This window comes from Protopterus annectens, chromosome 6.part0 (genome assembly GCF_019279795.1).
Source record: "Protopterus annectens isolate FY-2018-M chromosome 6.part0, PAN1.0, whole genome shotgun sequence".
In the NCBI taxonomy this organism is placed as follows: Eukaryota; Metazoa; Chordata; order Ceratodontiformes; family Protopteridae; genus Protopterus; species Protopterus annectens.
Genome location: NC_056737.1, coordinates 185,401,729 through 185,429,590, shown reverse-complemented (window position 1 = coordinate 185,429,590; position 27,862 = coordinate 185,401,729). Strand labels below are relative to the sequence as shown.

Below are 27,862 nucleotides of genomic sequence, written 5' to 3'. Positions count from 1 at the left end.
TATAAGGCTGACGTCGGTCAGGGCGCATTTGACTGACATCAGGACGTCAGGGTACAAATGCGCATGACCGACGTCATATCCTCAGTCTTTTCTTGCCCCAGATGTCAGAAGACCCTAAAAATAAAGGTCAAAACCAAAAGACAGCAAACAACCAACCAACCACCCTTGCACTAACTATATGTACAATATATATATAATATACACAATATGTACAACCCAACCCACACAACCACCTCTAACTACAGAGGGGAAGGAGGGAGGGTAAATTGGACTGCAGCAATGTGGATCTTCGAACATCTACATTTATGGTAGGTACAAAACTGTACTATGTTCTTCATCTCACATTGCTGCAGTCCTTACACTTGGGTAGAATCCCAAAGCAGAGGTCAGGGAGGATGGCTAACTACAAGGAAGCAAGAGCCGCCAAAATGCCCTGCAAAACAGCAGTGGCAAAACCAGCCCTGGATTTAGAGTAAAGTGGCAGGTGATAATGCCTAGAGAAAGTATGCACTGAACTCCAAGTAGCTGCCTCCAAAATATCCTTGGTTGCCACACCCCTCAAAAAAGCTGTTGAAGTGGCAGTAGCCCTAGTGGAATGAGGCCTAATCCCAGCTGGAACTTCCTTGCCATGATGGGAGTAACAGAAAGCAATGCAAAACCCAATCCACTTAGAAACAGTTTGTTTTGACACAGGCTTGCCCTGAGAACTCAAAGCAAAAGAAACAAACAACTGTTGAGACTGCCTGAACCCTTTAGTTCTGTCCAAATAATAACGCAACTGCCTGTGTACATCTAAAGTGTGCAAAATCTTTTCCCCTTTATTTTGAGGATTTGCATAAAAAGTAGGCAAATGAATAGTTTGGTTTAAAGCCACACTAGAAACCACCTTAGGCATAAAGGAAGGATTAGTACGTAATGATACCCTATCCTTATGGAAAATCAAGAAAGGCTCAACCGCCATAAGGGCCTGCAATTCAGACACCCTTCTTGCAGAGGTAATTGCCAACAAAAAAGCAGTCTTCCATGATAAATATTTCAACTCAGAAGTAGCTGCAGGCTCAAAAGGTTGTAGAGTGAGTTTCTCCAACACAAAATTGAGATCCCAAGCAGGAGTAGGAGCTCTTCGTGGGGTCTTATATTCTTTGCCCCTCTAAGAAATTGCTTGAACAAAGGATGAGAAAACAATGGTGGGTCACAATCATAGTGAGCCGAAATTGCTGCAGCATGAACCTTAATAGAAGAGAAAGACAAACCTTTGTCTAGTAACTCAGTAAGATATTGAAGAGCCACACTCAAATTAGGCTCAGAAACATCAAAATCTTTTGCTGCACTCCAAAATAAAAATCTTTTCCATTTGTCTGCGTACACTTTCCTTGTACTAGGCCTTCTAGCTTCCAAGATAACATTCAAAACTTGCTGAGGAAGTGGAGGCCCACTATGGTTCAAAACAGAATATGCCAGGCTGTTAGGTGCAGAGTGTGAAGCTTGACATTTAGCAAATGGCTGTCCTCCTGCGACAACAGGTGTGGAATCGAAGGCAAAGGCCATGGAGGCTTCCGTAACAGACTCCTCAGTAATGGGTACCAGTGCTGTCGAGGCCAATCTGGAGCTATTAAAATCATCCTTGGCTTGTCCTGTCTGACCTTTAGAAGTACCTTTGGGAGGAGAGGCAGAGGTGGAAAGGCATACACATGAAGATTGCTCCAATTGAAAGAAAGAGCATCCACTTTCCAAGCTGTGGGATGAAACCTTTTCGTGCAAAACTTTGGCAGCTGATGGTTTAGTGGAGAAGCGAACAGATCTATGTCTGGAGTTCCCCATGACACTGTCAATATCTGAAATACATGAGGATCCAATTTCCACTCGTGGGGATCCATAATTCGTCTGCTCAATACATCTGCTAAGGAGTTCTGTGCTCCTGGCAGAAACCTTGCCTGAAGATTGAGCTGTAAACTGAGAGCAGTCTCCCACAAAATCATTGCTTGCCTGCATAGAGGATAAGAATGCGTTCCCCCTTGCTTGTTGATGTACCACATGACAGTTGTGTTGTCTGTTAGAATCAACACCTGCCCTGGAAGAAGGAATTCCTTGAAAGCTATTAATGCAAACTGGACTGCTAACATCTCCTTCATGTTGATATGTAGATGTTGTAGTCTGACAGGCCACTTGTCTTGTATCCACTTTCCATTTAGATGAGCTCCCCAAGCTTTGTCTGAGGCATCTGTCGTTAAAATCTGACTCGCCTCTGGCCGGGTCACAGAGAGTCCCTTGTTTAGGTGACATTCCTGAGCCCACCACAAAAATTCCTTTTGAATGCAAGGTATTATTTGAATGACAGTGTCCAGATCCTGGCAGTGCTGTGTCCATACATTTTGAGATACCATTGTAGCTTCCTCATATGCAGTTTGGCATTGGGAAGTACCAGAATACAAGATGCCATGAACCCTAATGCTTGAAGGACTGTCCTTGCAGTCAGCACGGACTGATGAGATAGTTGATGGAAGTAAAGGGATAGACTCTTTTGTTTGTCCGGGGTTAAAAGGCCATCTGGGATGCTGTATTCAGTCTCACACCCAGAAAGCACATGTCCTGAGAGGGTACTAGACTGGACTTTATTTCGTTCACAGAATACCCTAGGCATCTTAGCACTGCTATCACATATTCCAAATGATGAAGAAGCTCTTCCCTTCCTTGAGCCAGAATCAGGCAGTCGTCCAAATAAGGATAGATCTGTATTCCTTTTAGCCTGAAGAAAGCTATCACTGGAGCCAGAACTTTCGTGAACACTCTGGGCAGTAGATAAGCCAAAGGGCAATGCAGAGAACTGATAGTGAGAAGTCCCAGCTCGAAAACGCAGATACTTCCTGCAACTTAGTCTGATAGGAACATGAAGGTAAGCCTCCTTGAGATCCAAAGTTACCATCCAATGATCTTTGCCCAGCAGAGGTAAAAGCTGCTGCAACGTCAACATTTTGAACTTGGGAATGTCCAGATAAGTGTTGAGGGTAGATAAATCCAAAATTGGTCTCCACGTGTTCCCCTTCTTTGGTACTAGGAACAGGCGAGAATAAAATCCTAGGCCCACTTCTGGCAGAGTGACCGGCTGTATGGCCCCTAGTTGGAGCAACAGAGAAACCTGTTTGTGAGCCTCTATTCTTTGTTGAGGAGGAACGTCTGGCATGCCTTTGAAAGGAGGCAAGGTATGGAAATAAAACCTGTAGCCGTGGTGTATGATATCCAATACCCATCTGTCCTGGGTAATTAAACCCCAATTTTCTTTGAAAAGTGCCAACCTTCCACCCAAAGGTGCTGCCAGACGAGCAGGCTCTGGCAGCTGAAAAGGTAGGTCATTGGGTCTGCTTACGAAAGGACTGACCCCTGCCCTCACCCGAAGCCTGTGCAGGAGAACTCCTTGTTCTAGGCCTGAAAGAGCCCTGAGCTCTGCCCTTACCACGTCTAGATCTGCCCCTAGACTGGGAATCATAAGAAGGATACGTCCACCCTTTAGTAGGCCAATTTCTACTAAACTTTGGAGGCTGGACCTGCAAAAAATCTTTAACAGTCTGCATAGACTTAGCCTTGTCTTCCATTTTCTTTAAAACTGTCTCAACAGGAGGACCAAACAACACGTCAGATTGTAAAGGAGCATCTAAAATCCTTGTTTTAACATGTTCAGACAAATTCTGATCCCTCAGCCAGGCGTGCCTGCGAAGAACTGACCCAGTGGCAGCCAGCCTAGACGAGGCCTGTACAGCATCAAAACCACATTGCAAAGAATGCTTACCCACCTGTTCAGAAACATGTACTAAATCTTGCAACTCTTTACAATCAATACCTACTGCCAGAGCATCAACCTTAGACTTCAATTGAGAAAGGAGATAGTTTTGGTATTTCAACATGTGAAACTGGCAATTCAGAGCCCTCATAGCAAGAGTGGAAGAAGTATAAACTTTCTTTCCCCATCTATCCAAGGCCGAGCCTCCTTGTCTGCAGGAACCGGATTCTTAACAACAGAAGCCTTAACACCTTTAGGCCCCTGGCTAACAGTTTCTGGGTCTGCCCTAGGACTCTTAAAAGATACTTATGAGCTTCAGGCACCCTGTAATACCTATCCGGTTTAACAGGAGCAGGAGGCAAAGAATCAGGATTAAGAGAAGCCTCTGTAAAAACATCTTCCACTACATCCAAAACAGGAGGTATAGCCAAAGGCCTATGCTGGGGTAAAAACAGAAATTCCCTAAGCCTTTTCCTGGAATCAGAGAAGTCCTGACCTTCCCACTTAAAATGCTCCCTCATGGAATGAAGAGTTTCTGAAAAGAAAAATCCTCAGGAGGAGTAGCAGAAGGAGTAGAATCATCCACATCAGAATCAGAATAAGGAGAGTACTCCTGCAAGTCTTCAGCCGAAGACTCTGAAACATCTGAAGCCTGCTCAAAACCCCCAGCTCAGGCTCCACCCTAGGTCTCTTATCAGGAGGGGGCATAGAACCCCTAATCAAAGTAATCAAATCTTCTGCCATTTTAAGCATATGCTTCTTGGGCACAGTACCTGAAGAGCTAGGGGTAACACCAACTGAAGCTAAACCTGGCCTGCCCCTGGGAGAAGCCTTTGAAACAGAAGGAGAAGGCCTAGCCACCTTAGAAAGGGAGGGAGTATAGTAACCTGAGAAGCCCCCTCAGCCTGACTTGTCTCCTGAGAGGCCACATCTTGCAATAATAAGGTCTCACCCTGGGAACACAAAGAAACCTCCGGTGGAGCCACCGGCTCCACCGACACCTCTAAAGAACCGCCGTCTGGTACACACGGTTCTTGTAGCCTGGGCTTAACTGCCTTGTCCTTGCGCTTCTTGAAGAAGCGGCCGGAGCATCCGACGGCATTTTATAGTTGCACCGCTTCCCAAAGACTAACCTTGCACAATCCAACCTTCTCTTTATAGTGCGTTTATTAAATCTAGCACAAGAGCGACAGCCAACAACGTCGTGCTCAGGCCCTAAGCAAGGAATACACAAAGTATGATAATCTCTATGCGGTATCTGTTTCCCACAAGAAATGCAATTATTGACTTTTTCTGACATCCGGTAAATGACTGAGGCAAGAAAAACTAAAATATTCCCAACGGGTACTTAGCCAACTTTGAACTCGGTCTGAAACTTCTAAATCGAAAAATCTCAGAACGCCAACCGGCACTTGCAATGCTGCTTCTGCATCGGACCATGCGGCAAAAAAGACTGAGGATATGACGTCGGTCATGCGCATTTGTACCCTGATGTCCTGATGTCAGTCAAATGCGCCCTGACCGACGTCAGCCTTATACGTTGATATTCGGGCCGACCGAGGACAGCGGACTACCCAAGTGTAAGGACTGCAGCAATGTGAGATGAAGAACATCCTAAACCGGGAAATGTGTGTGGAGATGGAACTGCAATAAAAAAATAGTGACTTGCTCTGAGCTATGTCACCTTAAAGTCTTTTCTTCAGGGCAGGAGGTCTCAGTTTTGTTCTCAGGTTTTGCATTTTAGGATTGACTTTATACAAAAAGCAGTTTAAATATTACTGGTATCATGCTGCTGTGGCAAATGCTATTTCTCTCAGTGGAATAAATCTGGACTGACAAAGCAATAAAATATTCTCTAACATTTCTATAATAGTATTAATTGTTGTCATTGAAGATACAAATGTCTAAGCAGAAAATGGGTAAATGAACACGTTTCACTAGATTCTACTGGTATCAAGTATAAAACATCTTTCAAGCTGAAGGTGATACAGTTAGGGTAGGAAACTACAGAAGGTGGATGAATTTATTGATATTACGAAACATACAGACCTACAAGTGAAATAGTGTTTAGATAATGTGAATGGTTTCATTCATTAACAGATGTCAGTTGCAACAATGATGGAAATGAAAAATAACTAATGTAGCTTATGCACACTGAATGAACTGTTCCACAACAGCTCATCATCTAATGTAGTTCAAACAGAATGTATATTAATGCTGGTTTACATAGTGTGCTTTCCTACCCTAATGCTGTATTCAAACATTCCTACACACATACCAGTATTTTAGAACTGTTTGTTGCAGGTTGCATGTGGGAATACAGATATGGAAGGCACTCACTTGCAGAAGGTCTGGTTGGTTCAGCCCTGAAGCACTGCAAAACTGCAGAAAGAACAAGAATTCCATATTTCTCAGCATCAGAAGAACAGCAGTGTTGTCAGGGTCAGACAGGACTGTTCTTCACAACAATGTAATGACGACTGGATTGGGGAGGAAGAGAAAGGCTGTTTTTGATTTTCTATTAAGAGGGGGATTTTTTTTTTTGCTAATGTGACTAAAGTAATTCTGTCACATCTCAAATGGAAGTGAGGCACAAAGAACACAGAAAATGTGAAGTGAAACGACAAGCCTCAACTGTCAGGTCAGGAAATCTGATCACCATGAATATATGCAGATGGATTGTAAGTGCTGCTTTTTGTTGCAAACAAGCACACACACACACTTGTACAGTTTTAATTTAACACAACAAAACTTACAAGTTTATCAATGACTGCAGTGCACACAGGTTTAATTCTTATTGTTGGATGATCACAATGAAGTTTGCCTAACTACACTTAAATCCACATCACTATTCAGTACATATATGGCATAGACTGAAACTGCTGCACATCCATCAGTACAGCTGTGAGTGGAACTAAGCCTTGAAGAAATGTAAGTCTACAAGCACTCAGAGAATTGCATAGTGTCAGACCAATGTGCTAATTTCCATTAAAATATAGGGAATGAGAGTAGAGAGGACAGACAGAAAAACACACAATTTATGTTTTGTTCTAAATTATCAGAAAAAACTGCACTTCAATAAAATAAGCACAAAATACTGAAGCAACCAAAGTACTGACATGAAGAAATAACTAAAATGTTGACAAAAAAACAAAGTCCCTATAATGTGCCAAAAAAGTCAACAACTTTGTCAGTGAAAATCACTGTTGTATATAAAAAAGAAAAAAAAATTGAATGTGCAGTTTAAAGAGGTCCCTAACTTATGTGCAGTTCTATTTTGTTTTGGTAAACCAGTATCACAAACCGTTCTCAAAGTAAGCACACAGAAAGAGCTTTAAAGTACAGAGTGTCGGGTTTATCACAAAATTACTGAATCTGGATTAGGTAAAACTGTACTGCATTCATACTGTCTTAAAAGATATGGCTAAGGAATAATCTTGCTATTCATTTCAAGGTGTTTGCATACAAAACATACATTCGGATGCTACCATACTACCGAATAGCAAGGCTGTTCTATTAAACAATTAATTCAAGGTATTTCTGCTGTACAGAAATTATGTTTACCTGTTAACATACTGGAAAACAGCATGGCAGGGAAGTAGTGATGATAGTAAAGGATTCGGCCCATGCAGTAGAACGGTAGGTAATGAAGTATATATCCCAACATTATCTGGCTTCCACCCTGTAGCAAGACATCTATACGTTCTGTAATGCAAACATAACATTATCTTTAGAAATATATAAAAATCATATCCAACAATATTTAAAAAGCCTTATATGTGTGTGTGTATATATGTATGTGTGTGTGTGTGTGTGTGTGTGTGTGTATATATGTATATGTGTATATATATATATATATATATATATATTTTTTTTTTTTTAATACAGTTTTTAGTTAACCTACCACTGCTGGATTTTTACAGTTATCCTACTACTGTTGGGTTCTGCTTTGTACCATATCTTCTCTTGGTAAGCCAGCACGTCCATTGTTAAGCAGTTTCCTTCCTTTTTAAGGACTGCTTTAATACTTTTCAGACTTCAGTGGGGGAAAGGAATCACATGGGCAATGGCAGCAGGGATGTGGTGACCAGGTGCAATTTTCCATCTAGCTATGGTTTTAAAACAGGAACGTATACTGTTATTCAGTACAAATATATAGACATCCCTCAAGCCTTTTTGAGATCAGGACCCTTCCCACAGCAACATGTGAAGGAAGCATATATACACTTTCCTCTTAGACAGCACAGCAAATACTTTAGGTGTTCTATTCTCCCATTTGGTCTTCTAATGACATAAGCTTATTCCTAAATCAGAACCATCAGTATTGCAGGTATAAATCTAACTAGTGCATCACTAAACAAACACTTTTCTATTTCTCACTGTATATCAATAAGCTATGAGCGTTTACTCCTGCATTACCATGAACAATAACTAGGGTATGAGTATCAGCCATATAGGGATTTGACGCCTAGCACTGGTACCTGTAAATATGCAAAAGGCAACTGGTGTTATGGAGGTACCACTACCCTGGGTAGTAGCAAAGGCCTGTCACACCCAAATATGCTTTATACAGTACTGTATGTGAACGATGTTCCTCTTCCATGTCTGCTGCTGGGATTAACATACTGTACTATAACATAACAGGGTAAGACACTCCTGAGGTGCCATCATTTAATGAAACATGAAATCAATGTCTTTTCTGCCTCATTTTGTAGCTCAGCTAGATTAAACAACCCAAAGTATTTATCAAAACAGTAGGGCTTGGTAAAGAAGAAGTGGGATTGTCAGAGAGATGAAGAAAGTAGACAGGAGTATAAAGAGATGAGGTGCATGGCAAAGAGATAGGTGGCGAAGGCTAAGGATAAGGCATATGAAGAGTTGTATGAAAGGTTGGACACTAAGGAGGGAGAAAAGGACCTGAAACGATTAGCTAGACAGATGGACCGAGCTAGGAAAGATGTGCAGCAGGTAAAGGTGATAAAGAATAATGAGGGAAACATACAAGCGAGGAGAGTGTGTTGAGCAGATGGAAAGAGTACTTTGAGGGGTTGCTGAATAAAGAGAATGAGAGGGAGAGAATGATGGATGATGTGCAGATAGTGAATCATGAAGTGCAATGGATTAGCAAGGAGGAAGTAAGGATAGCTATGAAGAGAATTAAGAATGGAAAGGCTGTTGGTCCAGATGACATACCTGTGGAAGCATGGAGGGTGTTTAGGTGAAATGGCAGTGGAGTTTCTAACCAGATTGTTTAATGAATTCTTGGAAAGTGAGAGGATGCCTGAGGAATAGAGAAAAAGTGTTTTGGTACCGATTTTTAAGAATAAGGGTGATGTGCAGAGCTGTAGTAACTGCAGAGGGATTAAATTGATCAGTCACAGCATGAAGTTATGGGAAAGAGTAGCGGAAGCTAGGTTAAGAAGTGACATGATGATTAGTGATCAGCAGTATGGTTTCATGCCGGGAAAGAGCACTACAGATGTGATGTTTGCTCTGAGTGTGAGATGGAGAAGTACAGAGAAGGTCAGAAGGAGTTGCATTGTGTTTTTGTAGACTTAGAGAAAGCATATGACAGGGTGCCTACAGAGGAGTTATGGTATTGTATGAGGAAGTCGGGAGTGTCAGAGAAGTATGTAAGAGTGGTACAGGATATGTACGAGGGAAGTGTGACAGCGGTAAGGTCTGCGGTGGGAGTGATGGGTGTGTTTAAGGTGGAGGAGGGATTACATCAAGGATCAGCTCTGAGCCCTTTCTTATTTGTAATGGTGATGGACAGGTTGACAGACGAGATCAGACAGGAGTCCCCGTGGACTATGATGTTTGCAGATGACATTGTGATCTGTAGTGAGAGTAGGGAACAGGTGGAGGAGACCCTGGAGAGATGGAGATATGCTCTAGAAAGAAGAGGAATGAAGGTCAGCAGGACTAAGACGGAATATGTGTGTGAATGAGAGGGAGGACAGAGGAATGGTGTGGATGCAAGGAGTAGAGGTGGTGAAGGTGGATGAGTTTAAATACTTGGGATCATAGTTCAGAGTAATGGTAAGTGTGGAAGAGCAGTGAAGAAGAGAGTACAGGCAGGATGGAATGGGTGGAGAAGAGTGTCAGGAGTGATTTGTGACAGACGAGTACCAGTAAGAGTGAAAGGGAAGGTCTACAAGAGGGTAGTGAGACCAGCTATATTATATGGGTTGGAGACAGTGGCACTGATAAAAAGGCAGGAGTTAGAGCTGGATGTGGCAGAGTTAAAGATGTTAAGATTTGCACTGGGTGTGACGAGGGTGGACAGGATTAGGAATAAGTATATTACAGGATCAGCCCAGGTTGGAAGGTTTGGAGACAAAGCCAGAGTGGCAAGATTACATTGGTTTGGACATGTGCTGAGGAGGGATGCTAAGTATATTGGGAAAAAGATGTTAAGGATGAAGCTACCAGGTAACCGGAAAAGAGGAAGGCCTAAGATAAGGTTTATGGATGTGGTGAGAGAGGACATGCAGGTGGTTGGTGTGACAGAGCAAGATGCAGAGGACAGGAAGAAATGGAGTCAGATGATATGCTGTGGCGACCCCTAACGGGAACAGCCGAAGGAAGATGATGATCAGTTAAAAAAATTCCTAATACTGAATATGTGACAGATCCTTTTAATGTGGGCCTTCGAGGAACATGAACTTTTTAAGAGCCCAAATGAGGTATGTTCCTCGTAATGAGGTACACTTGAGAGGTATGAAACAAACATTAGTACACAACAGGAAAATAACTAAGCAACACAGTATAAATGGCACTCTATAACTACATAGATGTACTTCAAAATTCTTGAGGCAACATTTCCACATGAAGATGATTCAGTTCCTTTTTTTATTAAAGTATAACACTGCTTCCCTTCATTACTTAGAGTCCTGATACTTTTTTTCAGTTCTTACCTCCTAGGAAGGGCTCTGGATCAGGTTTCACTACCATCCCCCATTGGATATCCTCTCCCTCAACCACACAATCTCCTTCCCCTGGAAGTCTACATTATATAAAACTAAACTGCTGTGCCATTTTTAAAATAGTCCAGGCTCTGCTGCTTCAACTGCCTCTCTCCACCAGGTCCCCTAAGAAGTGTGCACACATGCTGGCATTTTTTAGTTTATGTATTTGCTTAGTTTTTGCTTGAAAGTACTGCCTCTCTGTGTTATTGCTGTCTTAGTCAGAGTCCTGATACTTTTTTTTCAGTTCTTGCTTTCTAGGTAGGGTTCTGCCCACTCCACCCCCCTTTGCTTTGCTCGGGCTCATTCCACTCCAATACCCTAACTCCCATTCCCACCCACCCCCTAGCTCATTTCCTTTATACCTAACCTTACCACAGCCAACCCTCAGCCAATCACACAGTCTACATGTAGTACCTCCTCACTCACAAAGTTGCTACAATCCATCCTACAGATATACCATCAGGACCCCTACACATTCCACAGGGTTCTCTCTATACAGTCCCACCACGTCTAACAAAGCAAACATATACTCCCATCAAATAATTCTAACATTTGCACTCACCATCACAGCCCATCTAACCTCAGCCTACTTGAAAAACATTACAATCCCCAGCATAAGTCACCCCACCTCAACCTCACTTCCAACATTCATTAACTTCCTCTTAATCATCTCACCCTCACTCTTTAACCACACCACCTATGACTTACACCCCTACAAACTCCTCCATTATCAAAGCAAATCTAGGGTATCCCTACAATGTGATATCAACCCCAACCCAGGTCCAATAACAAGTCCTACAAATCACCAGAATCAGCCTAGAATCAATACTAGCCTACTTAAGAGAAAATCAATATTCTAATAATAAATCATAACATAAAAAGCATCCTTAACAAAACCACTGAGCTCCAAGCAATCATAGCATTATACTTACCTGACATCATCTTCCTCACAGAAACATGGATTAAACCACACATTAAAAACAAAGTAGTACCTCCTCCTGGTTATAACATACTATGAAAAGACCGTACAGCTAAAAGAGGAGGTGGAGTCACTCTCCTATATCAGAACAACATCAATGTTGAACTATTTAACATAGAAATCTGTGCATTTAATAATTCAGAGATCCTACTTGCTATGGTAAGACTAAATGCACAAAAACAGCTAAATATCTTAGGATCATATATTCCTCCAGGAGATAACATCAAAACCCTAGAATGTCTTCTCCAATGGATATCAGAAACCCTCCCCCATGAAACCATTATACTAGTCGACTTTAATATTGATTGGATCTCACTTAAATCACCCCACCCCTCAAATCATATTAACCTTTACAGATTCTCACAGCTTATACAAACCCCTACTAGGGATGACAAAACCTCAAAACAAGAATCAATACTAGACTCGATTCTCACCAATCACCCATCTTTCACCCATAATTTCGGTACACCACCTGACACTCTAAATAACCACCTCCCAACCTTCTTCATCAAAGACCAAACTAAACTCACTAGAACTAGCTCGCAAACACATCAGATACACTAAAAACTTTCAACACTATCTTCTTAGGCCTTCTCAACTAACTTGCTCCACCAAGACAGATCCGCACTAAAACCATCTATGCCCCATGGCTTACCAAGAGCACTAGGCAACTTATGAAACAAAGGGACAAAGCATGGGACACCTGGCACAAAAACAAAACTACTCCTAATAGGCAAACATTCTTACAACTGAGAAACACTGTAAAAAAAAAAATCAGACTAGACAAACAAAAATACTATAGTGAAATTCAAACTACGCATAATACCAACCCACAAAAGTTCTGGGACACTATAAATAGTATTCTCCAACAAGGTAAATCACCAACTTCTCATCCAAACATAGACACCACCTCTATAAACACAGCCACCCAATTCAACGAGTTCTTTACCAACTCAATACCCACACTCCTCAACCCCCACTATACTACATAACCCCATCAAACAACACTAATTCCTTCACCCCTCAACCTGTACCAACTTACACCATCTATAGACACCTAACCAAACTTAAACCCACCACTTTAGCAGTAGACGAACTGTCTGCCAAATTCCTACAAATAGCCACCAAAGCCATTTCCTACCCAGTCTCTATAATCACTAACAGATCAATTCTTAACAAAAGGTGCCACTTTTCTGGAAAATCTCCTACATTATACCAATACACAAAGGGGGCAACTCCACTGACCTAACAAACTACTGCCCTATAGCTATACTTTCCCCACTGGCTAAAATACTGGAAAAATGTATCCACACTCAGGTCCTAACACATCTCCTCTCCAGCAATCTTCTTGCCGAAACTCAACATGGATTCTGCCCCAATTACAGCACTAACACTGCACTCATCCATTTTAGTAACCTAGTAAATATGCAATTCAACAACAGCCAACTAGTGTCTCCAGTTTTCCTTGACTTATCAAAGGCATTTGATACAGTGTCCCATACAAAATTAGTAACATCACTCTCAGAATTACAACTAACTACCCCCACTCTATTATGGTTTTAAGACTATCTCTCCCAACGTCAACAAGCTGTTCAGTGGAAAAACTCCCTTCCCCCTACTTCCTGTAAAACTAGAAGAACCCCAAGGATCAATCCTAGGACCCCTACTTTTCACTACATTTAGAAATAATCTTCATAAAGCCGCCCCTCTAGTAAACCGGGTTCAATACGCTGATGACTCCACCTTAATCTGCTCTGCCCCCACCCTCCAAAATTTAAAATCAAGAGCAAGAAGCCTTTACATCCATCGAAACCTGGCTTACAAACTCCCAGCTAATACTAACTCCTAAAAAGATCCAACTTATGCTCTTTCATCCTTCCAAAGCAGCAGCACCTTCTCCCCAATTCTCTATTTCTGCAATAGATAATAACCCTATCTCCCCGTCACACAAACTAAATTACTAGGGGGTCATTATTGACAATAATATGAAATTTGACAAACACATAGCTCATACAATACCAAAATCAACCAAAAACAAGGTACACTTTACAGATGTAAAAACATCCTAACCAGCAACAGTAAAGTTACCCTAGCTCGTACCAGTCTTCTCTCTACCTTATTGTGTGCATCTCATGTCTTACGTAATCTAAACAAGAGCAATGCTACAACAAAATAGCAAAATTCACCACAAACGCCTCCTACTGCACCCACCAATGTCAGGCCCTAAAACAGCTTTCCTGGCTGGAACCCCCTAACACCTTAGCTCTAAACCAACTTCTTCTAGCTCATCAAATACTGTACCAACCTGACAAAACTCCAGCCTTACAAGACCTGATCACGCTCTACTCCAATAACTGAGAACTTAGATCCACTAACAAGGCACTAATCGCAATCTCCAAAAGCCATTACAGCTCTGGTGACTCTCTGTATTCTAGCAACACAGCCAAGACTTGGAACTCCCTACTACTACAAATCAGGTTAGAACCTAACAAAACCATCTTTAAAAACAGCTTATTTCCCACCTAAACAACTCCTGGACATACAACTGCCTAGCACGTGGCCAACATATTCTAACTCCTTTCCCCTACCACTATCCAACCTCCTCTTTAAAACTCCCACACATGAACTATGTATTATCACACGTTACTTACCAACTCACTACTGCCTACTCCCCACTGTCTCATCTATACCCACTACCTCTCCCACAGACTAAGTTGCAAAGCTTTCCCTTAAAATGTCAATGCACCTCATATGAACTTGTCTATATTCTCCTCCTTTTTTCAGTTTTCTGTTCTAGTCTTATCTTCAGTACATCTTCAAGATTATCTCTACTAAACATACTGTATGAACAACCATGTTACTACCTGCTACACTTTCAATTGTATGTCTAAGCATCTATGCTTATGTAAATATCTTATGCCATCATATGTTATCTGCTATACTTTTATAAGTGAATGTGCAAACCACAATGCTCATGTAAATGTGTTATGTACAGTATGTTAGCAATTGTTCTGGAGCTTTTCTCTCCAGGACTCCGCTGAAAATGGACAGCTCTGTCCAGTCGGACCTCCCCGATAAACAAATGTAAAATAAATAAATAAATATGATAGATTCAGCAATTGAATCGTAGTGATCAAGCCAATGTTACTGAGAGGCACCCTTACAGTTGGGAGAGAAGAATCATATAACCATTTTAAAGTATATGAATAACAGCAAAGGTGGGCAATTATAATTCCACAAGGATTCAAGCATTACCACAATGCAGTCATATATATATATATATATATATATATATATATATATACACACACACACACACACACACATATACACACACACACATACATATGTATGTATATGTGGTGACTCATATGATTAAAGATCAAATATATTGCCATCTGATACTGTTACCCAACAACATTCCTTTGCTAACACCCTAAACCCCTACTCTTTGGCAGTGGTGTATCATTTTGTCACCTGTTACATGTACACCCTGTTGTGCCTTACTCTTTCTTCAGTCCTCCTCCTCCTCTGCAAGTCCCCTACCATACATTAGCTGCTGTACTGTAAGGATGCATGTCAACCATTGTGTGTAGTAGCATTTTTGTCAACCAGTTTTCCATCAGACAGTAGGTTTCCTGTCAGACAGTAGAAATTTCAGATCACAGATCACTGCATAAATAAATAAATTACAGGACAAGTGGGTGACTAGTCTACTATAGGCAGGGGGGTTCTGGAAGAACATGTAGGAGTTATAAAGTATAGTTGTGTAAAATCTGACCATAACTGTAGATGCCCTTCTCTTCACTGTTGCAGAATTTCATTACACTGGAGATCCCTTGCCAAGGGCTATCCGACTTCCTGCCAGTATATCAAAGCCTTTAGGTTGCTTTAAGGTACATCGTCTGTCACATGTATGCTCCTCTCGTAGTGTAGGGCATAAAGGTGATGTCTGGATGTACCATCCTTAGAACTGAGAACCCCAGTAGGAAGGCCAGTCCAAGGAAATAAAATGTAATCAGTACATCCAAAAGACAAATGGACCAGAGGGGGAGGAGGGAGGGGTTCAATACTGCAAGAGTGAAGAGAAGAACATCTACTGTTATGGTAACATTTTATACAACTGTACTATGTCCTTCTATTTCACAGTTTTAGGGAGAGTTCCAAAGCTCAAGAAGGAGAGGGGAGGAGGAAGAAGGACTAGCACAGCCGTCAGGGAAGTCAAGAACTATGGCCCTAGCAAAACCAACTCTAGCTCTGGAGATTCCATTCAACCCGTAGTGCTTGGTAAATGTATTCCATGAAAGAAATAAACAAAAAGTAATAGCTTTAGCGATCCAAGAAGAAATAGTCTACTTAGACACAGCTAATCCTAAGGACCTAGGATGAAAGGAAACAAAGAGCTGATCAAATTTTCTAATAGTCTTAGTCTTATCCAAATAAAATCTGAGTTGTCCATGCACATCCAATGTGTGCAGCACCTTCTCACTGGCAGACTGCGGAGAAGGGAAAAATGTGGATAAATAGGCTGCTTAAGGGACAACTCATTCACCACCTTGTGCATAAAAGGATTAGTACGCAAGGATAGAGATACCTGATAAGTGGGCCTTACCAGAAGAATAAGCCAACCCAGCATTGAGCAATTCACACAGATAAGAGAGAAGCAAAGGAACATCCACAGAAAGTGGATCCAAGTTACGAGAAAGACATCAAACAAAACACCTCTTCCATTTGGACAAGTAGGATTTCCTACTATTAGGGTCCTGCAAGAGGCCAGGAAACCCAAGCACATCCTCAGAAAAAAAAGGTGTTTATGTGGCATCAAATCCTATCAGCCACAGTGTCAGTTGATGTGGACAGGTGGGGATGGATGAGTGATCCCTTGCCCTTTGTGAGTAGGTCCACCCTGTGAGGTAAACTTGTGATGATTGCTCTTGGCTAAATGCAGAAGAAGAGGAAACCAATCCTGTCTCAGCCAAAAGTGATTCACCAACAAGATTTTGACAGCATCCTGTTGAATTCTGAACAGGACTTTTGGAATGAGGGAAGGGAGGTGTAAAGAAACATCCCCTTTCAAGAAAAAGATACAGCATCCATCTTCTGGGACTCTGGCATAAAACAGAGGAAGTTGCCTGTTCAGAGGAGGTAAAAAGATCTATTTGAGGAGTACCCAACTGATGGACAATGTCCAGAAACACATCCCTGTGAAGCATCCATTCATGGGATTGGGTTAAGGACCTGCTCAGAGTGTTTTCTGCACAGTTTTAACCCGGGGGAATGTAAACTGCCTGAAGAATCACTTGATACTGGATAGCAAGATCCCACACTAGGAGTGTCAACAGGCAAAGAAGATGAGATCTTGTCCCCCCTGTTTGTTTACGTACCACATCACTGTGGTATTGTCTGCAAACACCTTGAGAAATCCTGCAGAGAAGAGAGGATGAAAAGCCTGAACAGCCAGCAGAAGAGCTCTCATCTCTTTAACACTGATGTTCTCTTTCTGTTGAAGAGGTGACCACACCCCCTGCACCTTTAGGGAGCAGAAAGTTGCTCCCCATACCACATCTGAAGTGTCTATGACCAGGTCCTGATAGGGAAGAGGGGGGTGAAGAGAGAACCCTGGATTTAGAGACAACTGCTGAATCCACCACTGAAGTTCCTTTTTGAGACAAAGTAGAAGAGGAACTAAAAATTCTAGGGGATGCGCATGTTGAAGCCAAAGATGACTTCAGAAACCACTGAAACTTTCTCATGTGGAGTTCTGACAGAGGGAGCATAGGGATGGTGGATGCCATGAAACCCAGAGCTCTCAGAAATTTCTGGCTGTTATAGAGGCCAAAGGAAGAAGAGTTTGGAAGACAGAAATGAGTGTTAAGGCCTTGGGAGGAGGTAAGGATGCCAACATAGACACACAGTCTGTATCCTGTACCCCAGAAAAACATGGTCTTGAGAAGGAGTCAGAAAAGACTTTTCAGAGCTTATTGTGAAGCTCAAGCTTTGCAGAAGGGAAATGACAATATGAAGATTTTGCAATAAGATCTCTGGAGAGGATGCCGGAAACAGAAGGTCGTTCAAGTAAGGAAAGACTTGGATCCCCTGAAACCTGGAAAAAGCAATCACAGGAGCAAAGCATTTGGTGAATACCCTTGGGATAGTAGAAAGGCCAAAGGGAAAAGCAGAGAACTGAAAAAATGCCAGGAAGCAACAGAGAAATGTAAAAACTTACTGAAAAGGGGATGAATCTGGATATGGAGATAAGCATCCTTGAGACCCAAACACACCATATAAGCCTAAGGAAGCAAAAGAAGGAACAAAGTCTAAAGGGACAATATTTGAAAGGAGGACACCTTCAGAAAAGTATTTAGATGAGAAAGGTCTAGAAATGATCTCCAAGTACCCTCTTTCTTGAGCAATAGGATATCACCAGGATAATGTCACATATGGAGGGGATAAGCCTGGACTTTCTTACAATTACTGGAATTAGAGAAACCATGCAGTCAGCTTGAGGGTGTGAAGATTGCGAAGCCATCTTTCTGGTGGGTGAGATATGAGATCTTGTATGGGATCCAGAATCCAAGGCGGATACTTGAATTGAGACCAAAGGAAGGGGAAATGCACCTGTCAAAGCCAAAAAGGGGCATTGAGGATTAAGGAACTCTTCCACCTGTTGGCTTTCTGTAGAACTTCTGGGATCAACGGTAATGTGGGGTTAGCATAAGGGAGACCAGAGGGCCACTTGTGGACTAGAATATCCTTCGGTAACTCCCCTTTGGGAAGATCAGAGCAAATTACTTGTTGCCCTTGAAGTTTGGGGAGATGCAAAGAGGTAGCAACAAGGTTAGCCCCAAAAGCTGAATATCTTGTTCACTATTGATTGTTTGAGGGACCACTCATGAGGGGTCAAAACTGACCTGCTGAGTCTGTCTGCTAGATCGTCGATTACCCCCAAAATGTGCGTTGCAATCATAAAACAGTCTGAAGATATTGCTTATTCCTAAACACTCATGGCCTCCCTGCACAATGGATAAGAATGGGTTCCTCCTTGTTTACTGATGTACAACACTACTGACATGCTGTCTGTGTGAATCGCAATCAACCCCAGAGTGAGAACATCTTGGAAAGCTTGCAACTTAACTGCTCTCATCTCTAGGACACTGACATGCAGTTTGGTCTCTGCAGGCGACCACATGCCTTGGACCATCTTCCCTAGGAATTGCCCCCACCCCACCCAGACCGGGAAGTATCCATGGTCAATGTGGCTATGGCGGGGAGGAGAGAGAAGGGTCTGCCCAGAGAAAGGTTGTGTGATTCCAGCCACCACTGTAGATGATTTCTGCAGCTCTAGGACAGTTTTATGGGAGTAGACAGCGGGTAAAAAAGAATGGACCACTGAAACACTACAGTCCACTGGAGAACTCTCATAAAGAACCTCGCTAAGGGGAATAGAACAATTACAGCTGCCATTGTACAAGCCTGTAAAACCAACTTGGCTGGTGGTTGCGGGCAATCTAGTACATCTTGAATGTTTTGTCTCAGAGATAAAATGAGATGTATTGGCAAGGAGGGCCACTTGTGACATTGAATTCAGTTGGTTGCTTTCCTATGAACTCAGTTTTGAAGAGGTGTCACGTTCGACTTTGCTAGGTATATCGTAATGCCCAGGTGGTTGAAGATTCTCACTACATAGTCCCTTGATTGTATCAGAAGATGCCTTGTCGGTGCAGTAAGGAGCCACTTGTCTAGATATGGAAACACCTGGAGTACTTTTAGCCTCAAGTGAGCAGCTACAACTGCCAAACATTTGGTAAACACCCAGGGGGTTGTGGTGAGTCCAAAGGGCAGCGCCCTGAACTGGTAATGACTGGCTCCCAGCCAAAAGCACAAATGACTTCTGGACTCCCTGTCAATTTTGAAATTATAGTACATGTCCTGAAGATCCACAGAGCATATCCAATCATCCTGGTGTAAAAGTGGCAGGATGCACTGAACCGTAACTATTCAGAACTGTGGCTTCTTGATGAAATGATTCATGCTGCTGAGATCCAGAATAGGTCTCAGGTCACCTGTCTTTTTTGGCACTAAAAAGAAGTGAGAATAAGTTCCGAATCCTCTTTGTTTGTTCGGGACCTCTTGTACGACTCTTTTTTTGTAGAAGTTGTTGAACTTCTTGTAGTGAGTACTCCCACTCACTGGGTGGAACATCAGGGATTCTCCTCCTTGGACCTGAAAGAGTTAGGGAAAATGGAATGTAATAGCCTCTGGATATAATGTTTAATACCCATTAATGGTTTGTTATACAGGTCCGGGCATCTAGGTGCAGGGATAGATGACCCCCAGACTGCCTCAACAGATGAACAGTTGGGTAGCACTTCAGAAGTGCTTGAAGAGGTTATCAGGGAAGGGTTCCCTGCAGCTCTGATTCTGCAGAACCCCCTGCTTCTGGGGTGGCATCTGCCATTGAAACCTTTTCCTCTGCTTGTGGAGGAAGTATCCCCATGCGGGTCCTGAAAAGAGCCTTGTGACTTCCTGAACCAAGTTTTCTTACCGCCTCGGTTTCTGAAGGGGTAGAAAACTTGATCCCCATGGCAGACAAGCTCTTTCCTTCTTGCTTGCTGTGGGTTAGTGCATCTTTCACAGAAGGTCCAGACAAGGAGGATCCATCAAAGGGGCATCAATGAATGGCACTACGAAGTGTTCCACAAAGTCACAAGGCCACATCTAGACATGTCTCCTGATGGCTATGCCTGTACCGGCTGCTTGTGAGGTGCATCTGCCACATGCAAAGTCAGGCTCACTGAGGAATTAGCAAGGGGAAAAAAGAGTAGCCAGATGGGGAGAAAGCTTTCTCAGGTCCTCCTCCAACATGGTCTCGGCAAGAGAGTTGGACAACTCCTTAACCAGGTCTCTCTGCAGAGGGGTGAAGTGGGCCAAATAGTTAAACAACCTCAGTGAGAAAGTAGCTGAAGTGTAAACACGCTTTCCATGCCTGTCCAACACTCTAGACTCCTTGTTAATTGGATGGACAGTGTAGCTCTGCCTGTTAGCTCCTTCTTGGTGGATGCTGCAATGACAATGGCATCTACGGGAATGCCTTTACTCCAATGCGTACGATCTGACAGCGGACTCAGGAACCTATCAGGGTGCTTGGGGATAGGTTCAACTGTGTCCAGTTTCTTCCTGGCCCAGCAGGAGACTAAGTCAAACAGCTCATCCACTGGGGGAGTCACCCGGGATGTACACGGTCCTGTCCTGAAAGCCTCCAGGAACACAGATTCCTCAGAAGGAGGTTTGGCAGACAATCCACCTTTCTGTCTCAGGAGTTCTAAGATGTCTCCAAAGGAGATGTCCTCAGGTGGTGATTGGGGAGAACCTTCTCCCTCATCGAAATCTGTGTCCTCTGTGAGGAACTCCATAGGGGAGTCTATGTGCCTCCTTTTACACTTTTTCTTTCAAGGGACTTCCTCCGTGGGGTACTCCAAGGAAGGTTTCAGAAGGAGGGGGAACTCCCACAGGGGAAGTAGTCTGGAGGCTCCTTGAGACAGGCTAAACTAGGACAGGAATGACAGGCTCAGTGTTCAGATCCAATGAAGGAAGGGAGAGTTCTTGGGTGTGAGAAGACGACTCTCTAAATCTAGAGAAATTCTTTTCTGCAATCTGGAAGGTCGATGAGCCTGGGGAAGCCCCCCCCCCCCCCGTCCTGAACTGAAGCTACCGGAGGGGAGAGAGCAGAACCACCCATACATCCGAAGACTCACAACAGAACCGGACCCAAGCTGTTGATGGCCAAAGCAACAAGGGGAAGCAACGGATTCAAGAATTCAACCCCCTCGAGTTGGCACCAATGTCTCAGATCCAGGAACCGTTCTGATAAGACAAAATAGGAACAGTGCTAGTCAGAGATACAGTTGGAGTCAAGGAAAGTAGCTTCCTCGGATCTGACATCGACTCTCGTGGGTACCCAGGCTCCTGGGATTCCAAAACCAGAGGTTGGATCAGAAAAGGAGTCTGTTTGGAAGGAAGAGGATCACTCATGGATCAAAGATGGGACAGAGATAGCAATATCCCTATCGGATCTACACTCTAAGGAACCTCTGCATCATTCTGTCCATGTCGGTATTGGTAAAGCTTCTGGAAGACCTGGAAGAAACCAACGATGCATCTCTTGATTTGGTAGGAGGTTGAAAAACCTTCAAGGGAGGAGCTGGGGATACCGTTTCCACCTGGAAGGCCGATGTCAGGCTCCTAACCATTGGATCCGGAGCCCTGGGATCCAATGAGGAGGTACCGGGAAGGGGGTATCCTGAAACAATAGGATCCGTGGTCTTAGAGGTGCTCACAGCCAAGGAAGACAGATCCAACAGATCTTTCGGATCCAATGCTTGTCTTGAGACCTTATGAACTGAAATTGACTGATACAAAGAAGTCTTTGGATTCGAAGACTTACAGGAGGTGTTCAGATCAGATGTTAACTGATCCGAACCCTTAGTCTTTTTTCTGCCATGCTCACCCAACTTAGCCCTTAAATAACCTTTGTTAAAGCAACAGTCTTTTCTCTCCTCCCGATTTAAAGAGACATCAAAAACATTACATATTATCGCTTTAACTCCTAAAATCTAACAAACATAAACTTAACTTTTAATCACTTAAAAAACAAGTATGCCATTTGTAAATAAAATATTTAAAAATGAAACGGACACTTACTTAAAATGTATTACTACTAATAAATCATAGATGAAAATTAGAGACAAGCATATTTATAAATTCATTCATTTCCCACCCCATCCTAATATGTTAAACAAGGTATTGCAAGTATTATACAAGGATACTCAATAAAGCTTAAAAAACAAATAAATGTCAAAAACACAAAAAAATCCATATCACCTCCACTGGGAACTGAACCCAAAACAGATGTAATAACCACTACACTACACTAATCTTTCAAGGGCTTTGGTTCTCAACAAACAAGCTATATTACAGTTATCATCAAGTCCTGGCGGTTGAAAAGCATCGAAAAAGAGCTGCCAGTACAATTCCCTTATTTCTAGCTGTACTTGCCAAGCTGCCACCTGTTGCCCAGCATCCACTTTTTCTAAATTGGCATATTTGAAGGAGTGTTCAGGGTAAGCTAACATATGCTTTGCCAGGGCACTTGTATTTTTATTCTTTTTAATATCATATACATGTTCATATATTCAAGACCTTTAAGTCCATTCAGTTTTACCTATACAAAACAAGCTACACTCCTGACATAAAGCGCAATACATCACTCCAGTTCTGCAATTAAACTTGCAATTAAAATAAAATATTGTGCTCAAAACAGAACATCTGTTCCCCACACTAATCCACTTACATTGTGGAAAGAGTCCACATTTCTTCATACCACACTTTATTCGGTCCAATTTCATCACCCTTCTCTGTAATATACCCTTTCAAGTTGTTGTTTCTTCTATATACCACAATAGGCTGTTCCCCCAATGTACATACTATTTCACCATCTTACTTAATAAAATAACAATTCTTACTAAGAACCCATCAGACAACTGCACTATCCATACTAAAATTTAATAATAAATGCAGTTGTATATGTGCAGGGGGTATACACAGGGGCATTCACAGATCTCTCCTGAGTTTCTTGCCCCTTAGCCAGGACAGGCACATACCATCCATCCCTTCTCTTTCTTATCACCTCCAATAATACTGCTTCAATCATTTTTTAGGGTACCCCCTACTTAAAAATATATTTTTCATAAAACCAAACTCTTTAATAAAATCATCAAACTCTGTTACCATTCTAGCCGCCTTTACATACTGGCCTTTAACTGTCGCTTTCTTTTGATGGTATGGGTGGTTACTCGATTAGTGCAAAACATTATTAGAATAGGTGGGTTTATGATAATTCTTAGCAATATATCTTCTATCTTCATAGCTTTTCCCTAACAAGATATCAAGATAAGAAACTTTGTCCTTGGCAACTTGCATAGTAAACCTCAAAAAATGGGTGGTTGTATTGATATATTCTCTAAAACACTCCAGTTGTTGCTTTGTGTCTTTCCAAATTAAAAACAGGTCATCAAGGTATCGAATATAACATCTAATAGTATTATTAAATTGCCCATTAAAAATAAACCTTTTCTCCCATTTGACCATAATAATGTTCACAAATAATGCCCCTACATTCAAAGCCATAGCCACTCCTTCCAATTGCAAATATATCTTACCTTCAAAATAAATATAATTACTTTTCAAAACAATTGCAAGTATCTCCTCGTACAAATTAATTTTACTTTGTTCCACCAATCTTTCTGTCAAGTATTCACAAAACCACTTGATACCCCCAGAATGCGGGATCACACTGTACAAAGCTTTCACATCTACTGTGAATAAAAAGTCCTCCTCAAAAAATTCTACCCAGTTCATCTTCTCTAAAAATAAAAATCCCAGCTTGGCAAGTATGGCTAGAAATAAGGGAATTGTACTGGCAGCTCTTTTTCAATGCTTTTAAACCCCCCAGGACTTAATGATAACTGTAATATAGCTTGCTTGTTGAGGCTGATGGCCTTTGAAAAATGATTGTAGTGTAGTGGTTATTACATTGGTCTTAGATGCAGAAAGTTCTGGGTTCAGTTCCCAGTGTAGATTATATGGATTTTTTTGTGTTTTTGATGTTTATTTTGTTTTTAGGTTTTATTATGCATCCTTGTATAATACTTGCAAAACCTTGTTTAACATATTAGGATGGGGTAAGAAATGAATGAATTTATAAATATGCTTGTTTCTAATTTTCATCTATGGTTTATTAGTAGCAATATATTTTATATAGGTGTCCATTTAATTTTTAAATATTTTATTTATAAATTATTTATTAGTGCATACTTTTATGTTTGTTATATTTTTAGGTGTTAAAGTTATAATATGAAATGTTTTAAACACTGTTTCTAACTCTGGAGAAGTGTTAACATTGTTGCTTCAAAGAGATTATTTAAGGGCTAAGTTGGGTGTAGGCTGTTCAGATTTTCTGAGGAAGTTCTGGAAAGTACCAGGACGAAAGTGCTAGTATCTCATCATCGCTTGTCTGGTTTCACAAGTAAAGATGAATAGGAAGGGTAGTTCGCTTATATGCTTTATTATGTAAAAACAAATCAGAATGGATAGCAGCAGTACAAAATATAAACAAACTGATTTACTGACAGACTTCACAGACATGCATGCTTACATCTCAACAGCTTACTACAAAAAATGGCAGTCAGGCTTGCACATGCTCAGTATTTATACACTTGTGCAAGTCCCTAAAAAGCTTCTTAAAGGGATATATACATATTGATCTACATCCTCCCTCTTTAATGAACTGCCCACATTATAATGACATCTGAAAAGAGAGACATGCATTTGTACAAACAAAAAAACAAACAACATATATGTCCTTATGTCCAAGTTGCTGTGCATCTGGAACATGGTCTAAAAATGCAACATGATCTAGCGATATAGCTAATTAGAACTGTGTGTAGCAACATGAATAGTCACTGGTGAACAAATAAATTCTGGAGCTTCCGGATTCTTCTCAGGAAAAGGGATATTTACTGGAGCATCCTCTGGAAATGGAACACTGGATAACTCATTTTGAGATAGAGTGTATTTCTTGGAGGTATGATACTGCACTAGAGGCTTGGACACTGGGGATCAAATGTTTCCAGTTCTGTCTAAATTCTGCATCTTGCGATTCCACAATGTATGATCTCGGCTCTGGACATATACTCTTCATGGCTCCAATCCAATCAAAACCTATGGACGTCTGCATCCTACCTCTCCTTGACGTAATGGATTGAGCAGTTTTGCTGGTCTTATCATAATAAGACTTCTGGGATAAGTGCTGCTTCAACAGATTGGCTTTCACTGATCTGTTGTTTTTAATACGTGCAACCAACAACTGACTACTAATTGGTAATGTGGTTGTGGTTTGCCTCGACAGAAGTCTCTGTGCAGGTGAACCAAAATGTTTATCACGAGGAACATTTCTGACATTCAAGAGATTCAAGAAAATATAATTTTTGTCTCACTTCAACTTCTCTAGTAATTGTTTCACACTTTAAACTGCACATTCTGCCAAACCATTTGACTGCGGATATGCAGGGCTACTCATAACATGAGTAAAGTCCCATTCTTCAGCAAATCTTTTGAACTGTTGGCTTGTAAACTATGTACCATTGTCAGAAATAACTTTGTGCGGACTCCCATGAACTGCAAAATGATGCTTCATCTTAGTAATGACAGTACTGGATGCTAGATTAGGAAGTAGGTCAATCTCAAACCAATTTCAATAAGAGTGTACTGTTGACCATTCCACTCGAAAATGTCTGCAGCTACTGTCGACCAAGGGAGTTCAGGAATCTGGTTTACATGAAATGATTCTTTCTGTTGATGCGACTTAGTACTATTACATACAGAACAAGATGAAAGTACTCTTTCAATGTCTTGTGACACAGGAGGCCAAAATACTAGGTCTCTCGCCCTTCTTTTGGTAGAATCTGCTCCTGGGTGGCCATGATGCAAAATAGTAATATACTCTTGTTGCAATAACTTTGGAGCAATCACTTTAGGACCTTTCATGATGATACCATTGTCAAAAAAAATCTCATCTCTATTTGGAAAATAAGGCTGCACTTCTACTAGTAAGCAAGATTATTTTGACACCCATCCTTGACTAATAAAGTGGATGGGCTTCTGAAGAACTGGAGCTGAGGCTGTATGATTTCTAAGTTCATCAAGATGTGTGGCAGAAACATTTCTCACTTCCATGATGTCAAATCATTTTCAAGCTGTTTAGTGGTATTTCTGGGTGATCTGGATAATGTATCAGCAAGATAAAGAAGTTTGCCTTTCATGTAGACAAGGATGAAATTATACATTTACAATCTGAGCATTATGCGTTGCAATCTGGCAAGAGCTGTATGCATAGACTTTCTCAAAACAGTGACTAGAGGTTGGTGATCTGTTTCAATTTGGATAGGTCTACCATAAATATAATCATAGACCTTTGAACATGCAAACACAATTGCCAAGAGTTCTTTCTCTATCTGAACATACTGCATTTCAGTTTGGGTAAGAGTTCTCGATGCATAGGCTACTGGTCTACCTTCTTGAAGAATGACTGCACCAAGACCAAACTTCTAAGCGTCACAAGAAAGAGTAACTGGCTTGTGAACATCATAGTATCTGAGAGTTGGTAGACTGGCAATTTTCTGTTTCAGGACATCAAATGCTCTTTGGTGTTGCTCTAACCATGACCAAGATACATATTTTCGTGTCAGCTATCTGAGCAGTGCTGAAAGTTGACTCAAATATGGAATGAACTTGCCTAGATAGTTAACCATGCCAAGAAAATGTTGTAGGGCTTGAACATTGTTTGGAACTGGCATCTTGAGAATTGCAGTTTGCTTGGAAGTATCTGGTCATAAGCCTAAACCGGTAACTAAATGGCCAACATAAGCAACTTCTTATAGCCTGAATTTGCACTTCTGATGTTTCAGCTTAAAATTCACTTCACGAGTTCTTCCCAAAACTTTCTTGAAGTTTCTGTCATGCTCAGCTTCACCATTACCTCCTACTAGTACATCATCTACTATAATACCACATGGATACCCAGAAAAAAATCTGTCCATTGCACGCTGGAAGACTTCACTGGCAGAATTCATCCCAAATGGCTTCTCAAAAATCTGTACCTGCCCAAACGGATTACTGATAGTTGTTAGCAATGAAGATTTTCAGTCAAGCAGAATTTGCCAAAATGAACTCCTTACATTCAAGACAGAAAAACAATGGCATTTGGCATAACAGCAATGACTTCTTTGACTGTGTACATTGGGTGATGAGTTCTTTTCAGTGGTTTGCTCAAATCTAGTGGATCAATACATACTCTGATATCATTCTTATGAGCTACAACCATGGAGGATACCCATTCAGTCGGTTCATCAATTGGACAAATCACACCTGCTGCACCATTTTATCTAGCTCAGCTTTGACTCTGTTCTACATAGCTAGTGGAACTTTCCGGGCTGGTCTGACAACTGGATTGATCTCTGGGTCTAACTTCATGGAGTACAAAACTGGGAGTTTGCCTAGTTTGTCTTCGAAAAGATCAGC

General features: G+C 41.6%; 1 protein-coding gene across 2 annotated transcripts in view; it reads right to left on the bottom strand.

Annotated features, from left to right (window-relative positions):
- Positions 1-27,862, bottom strand: part of POMT2 (protein O-mannosyltransferase 2) — a 1,453,485-nt gene that overhangs the window by 135,893 nt on the left and 1,289,730 nt on the right. For both annotated transcript variants that reach the window (XM_044073901.1, XM_044073900.1), the window contains exon 19: positions 7,340-7,480. In XM_044073901.1, coding sequence (XP_043929836.1) covers positions 7,340-7,480 — 141 coding nt within the window. The remainder of the gene's footprint in view (positions 1-7,339; positions 7,481-27,862) is intronic.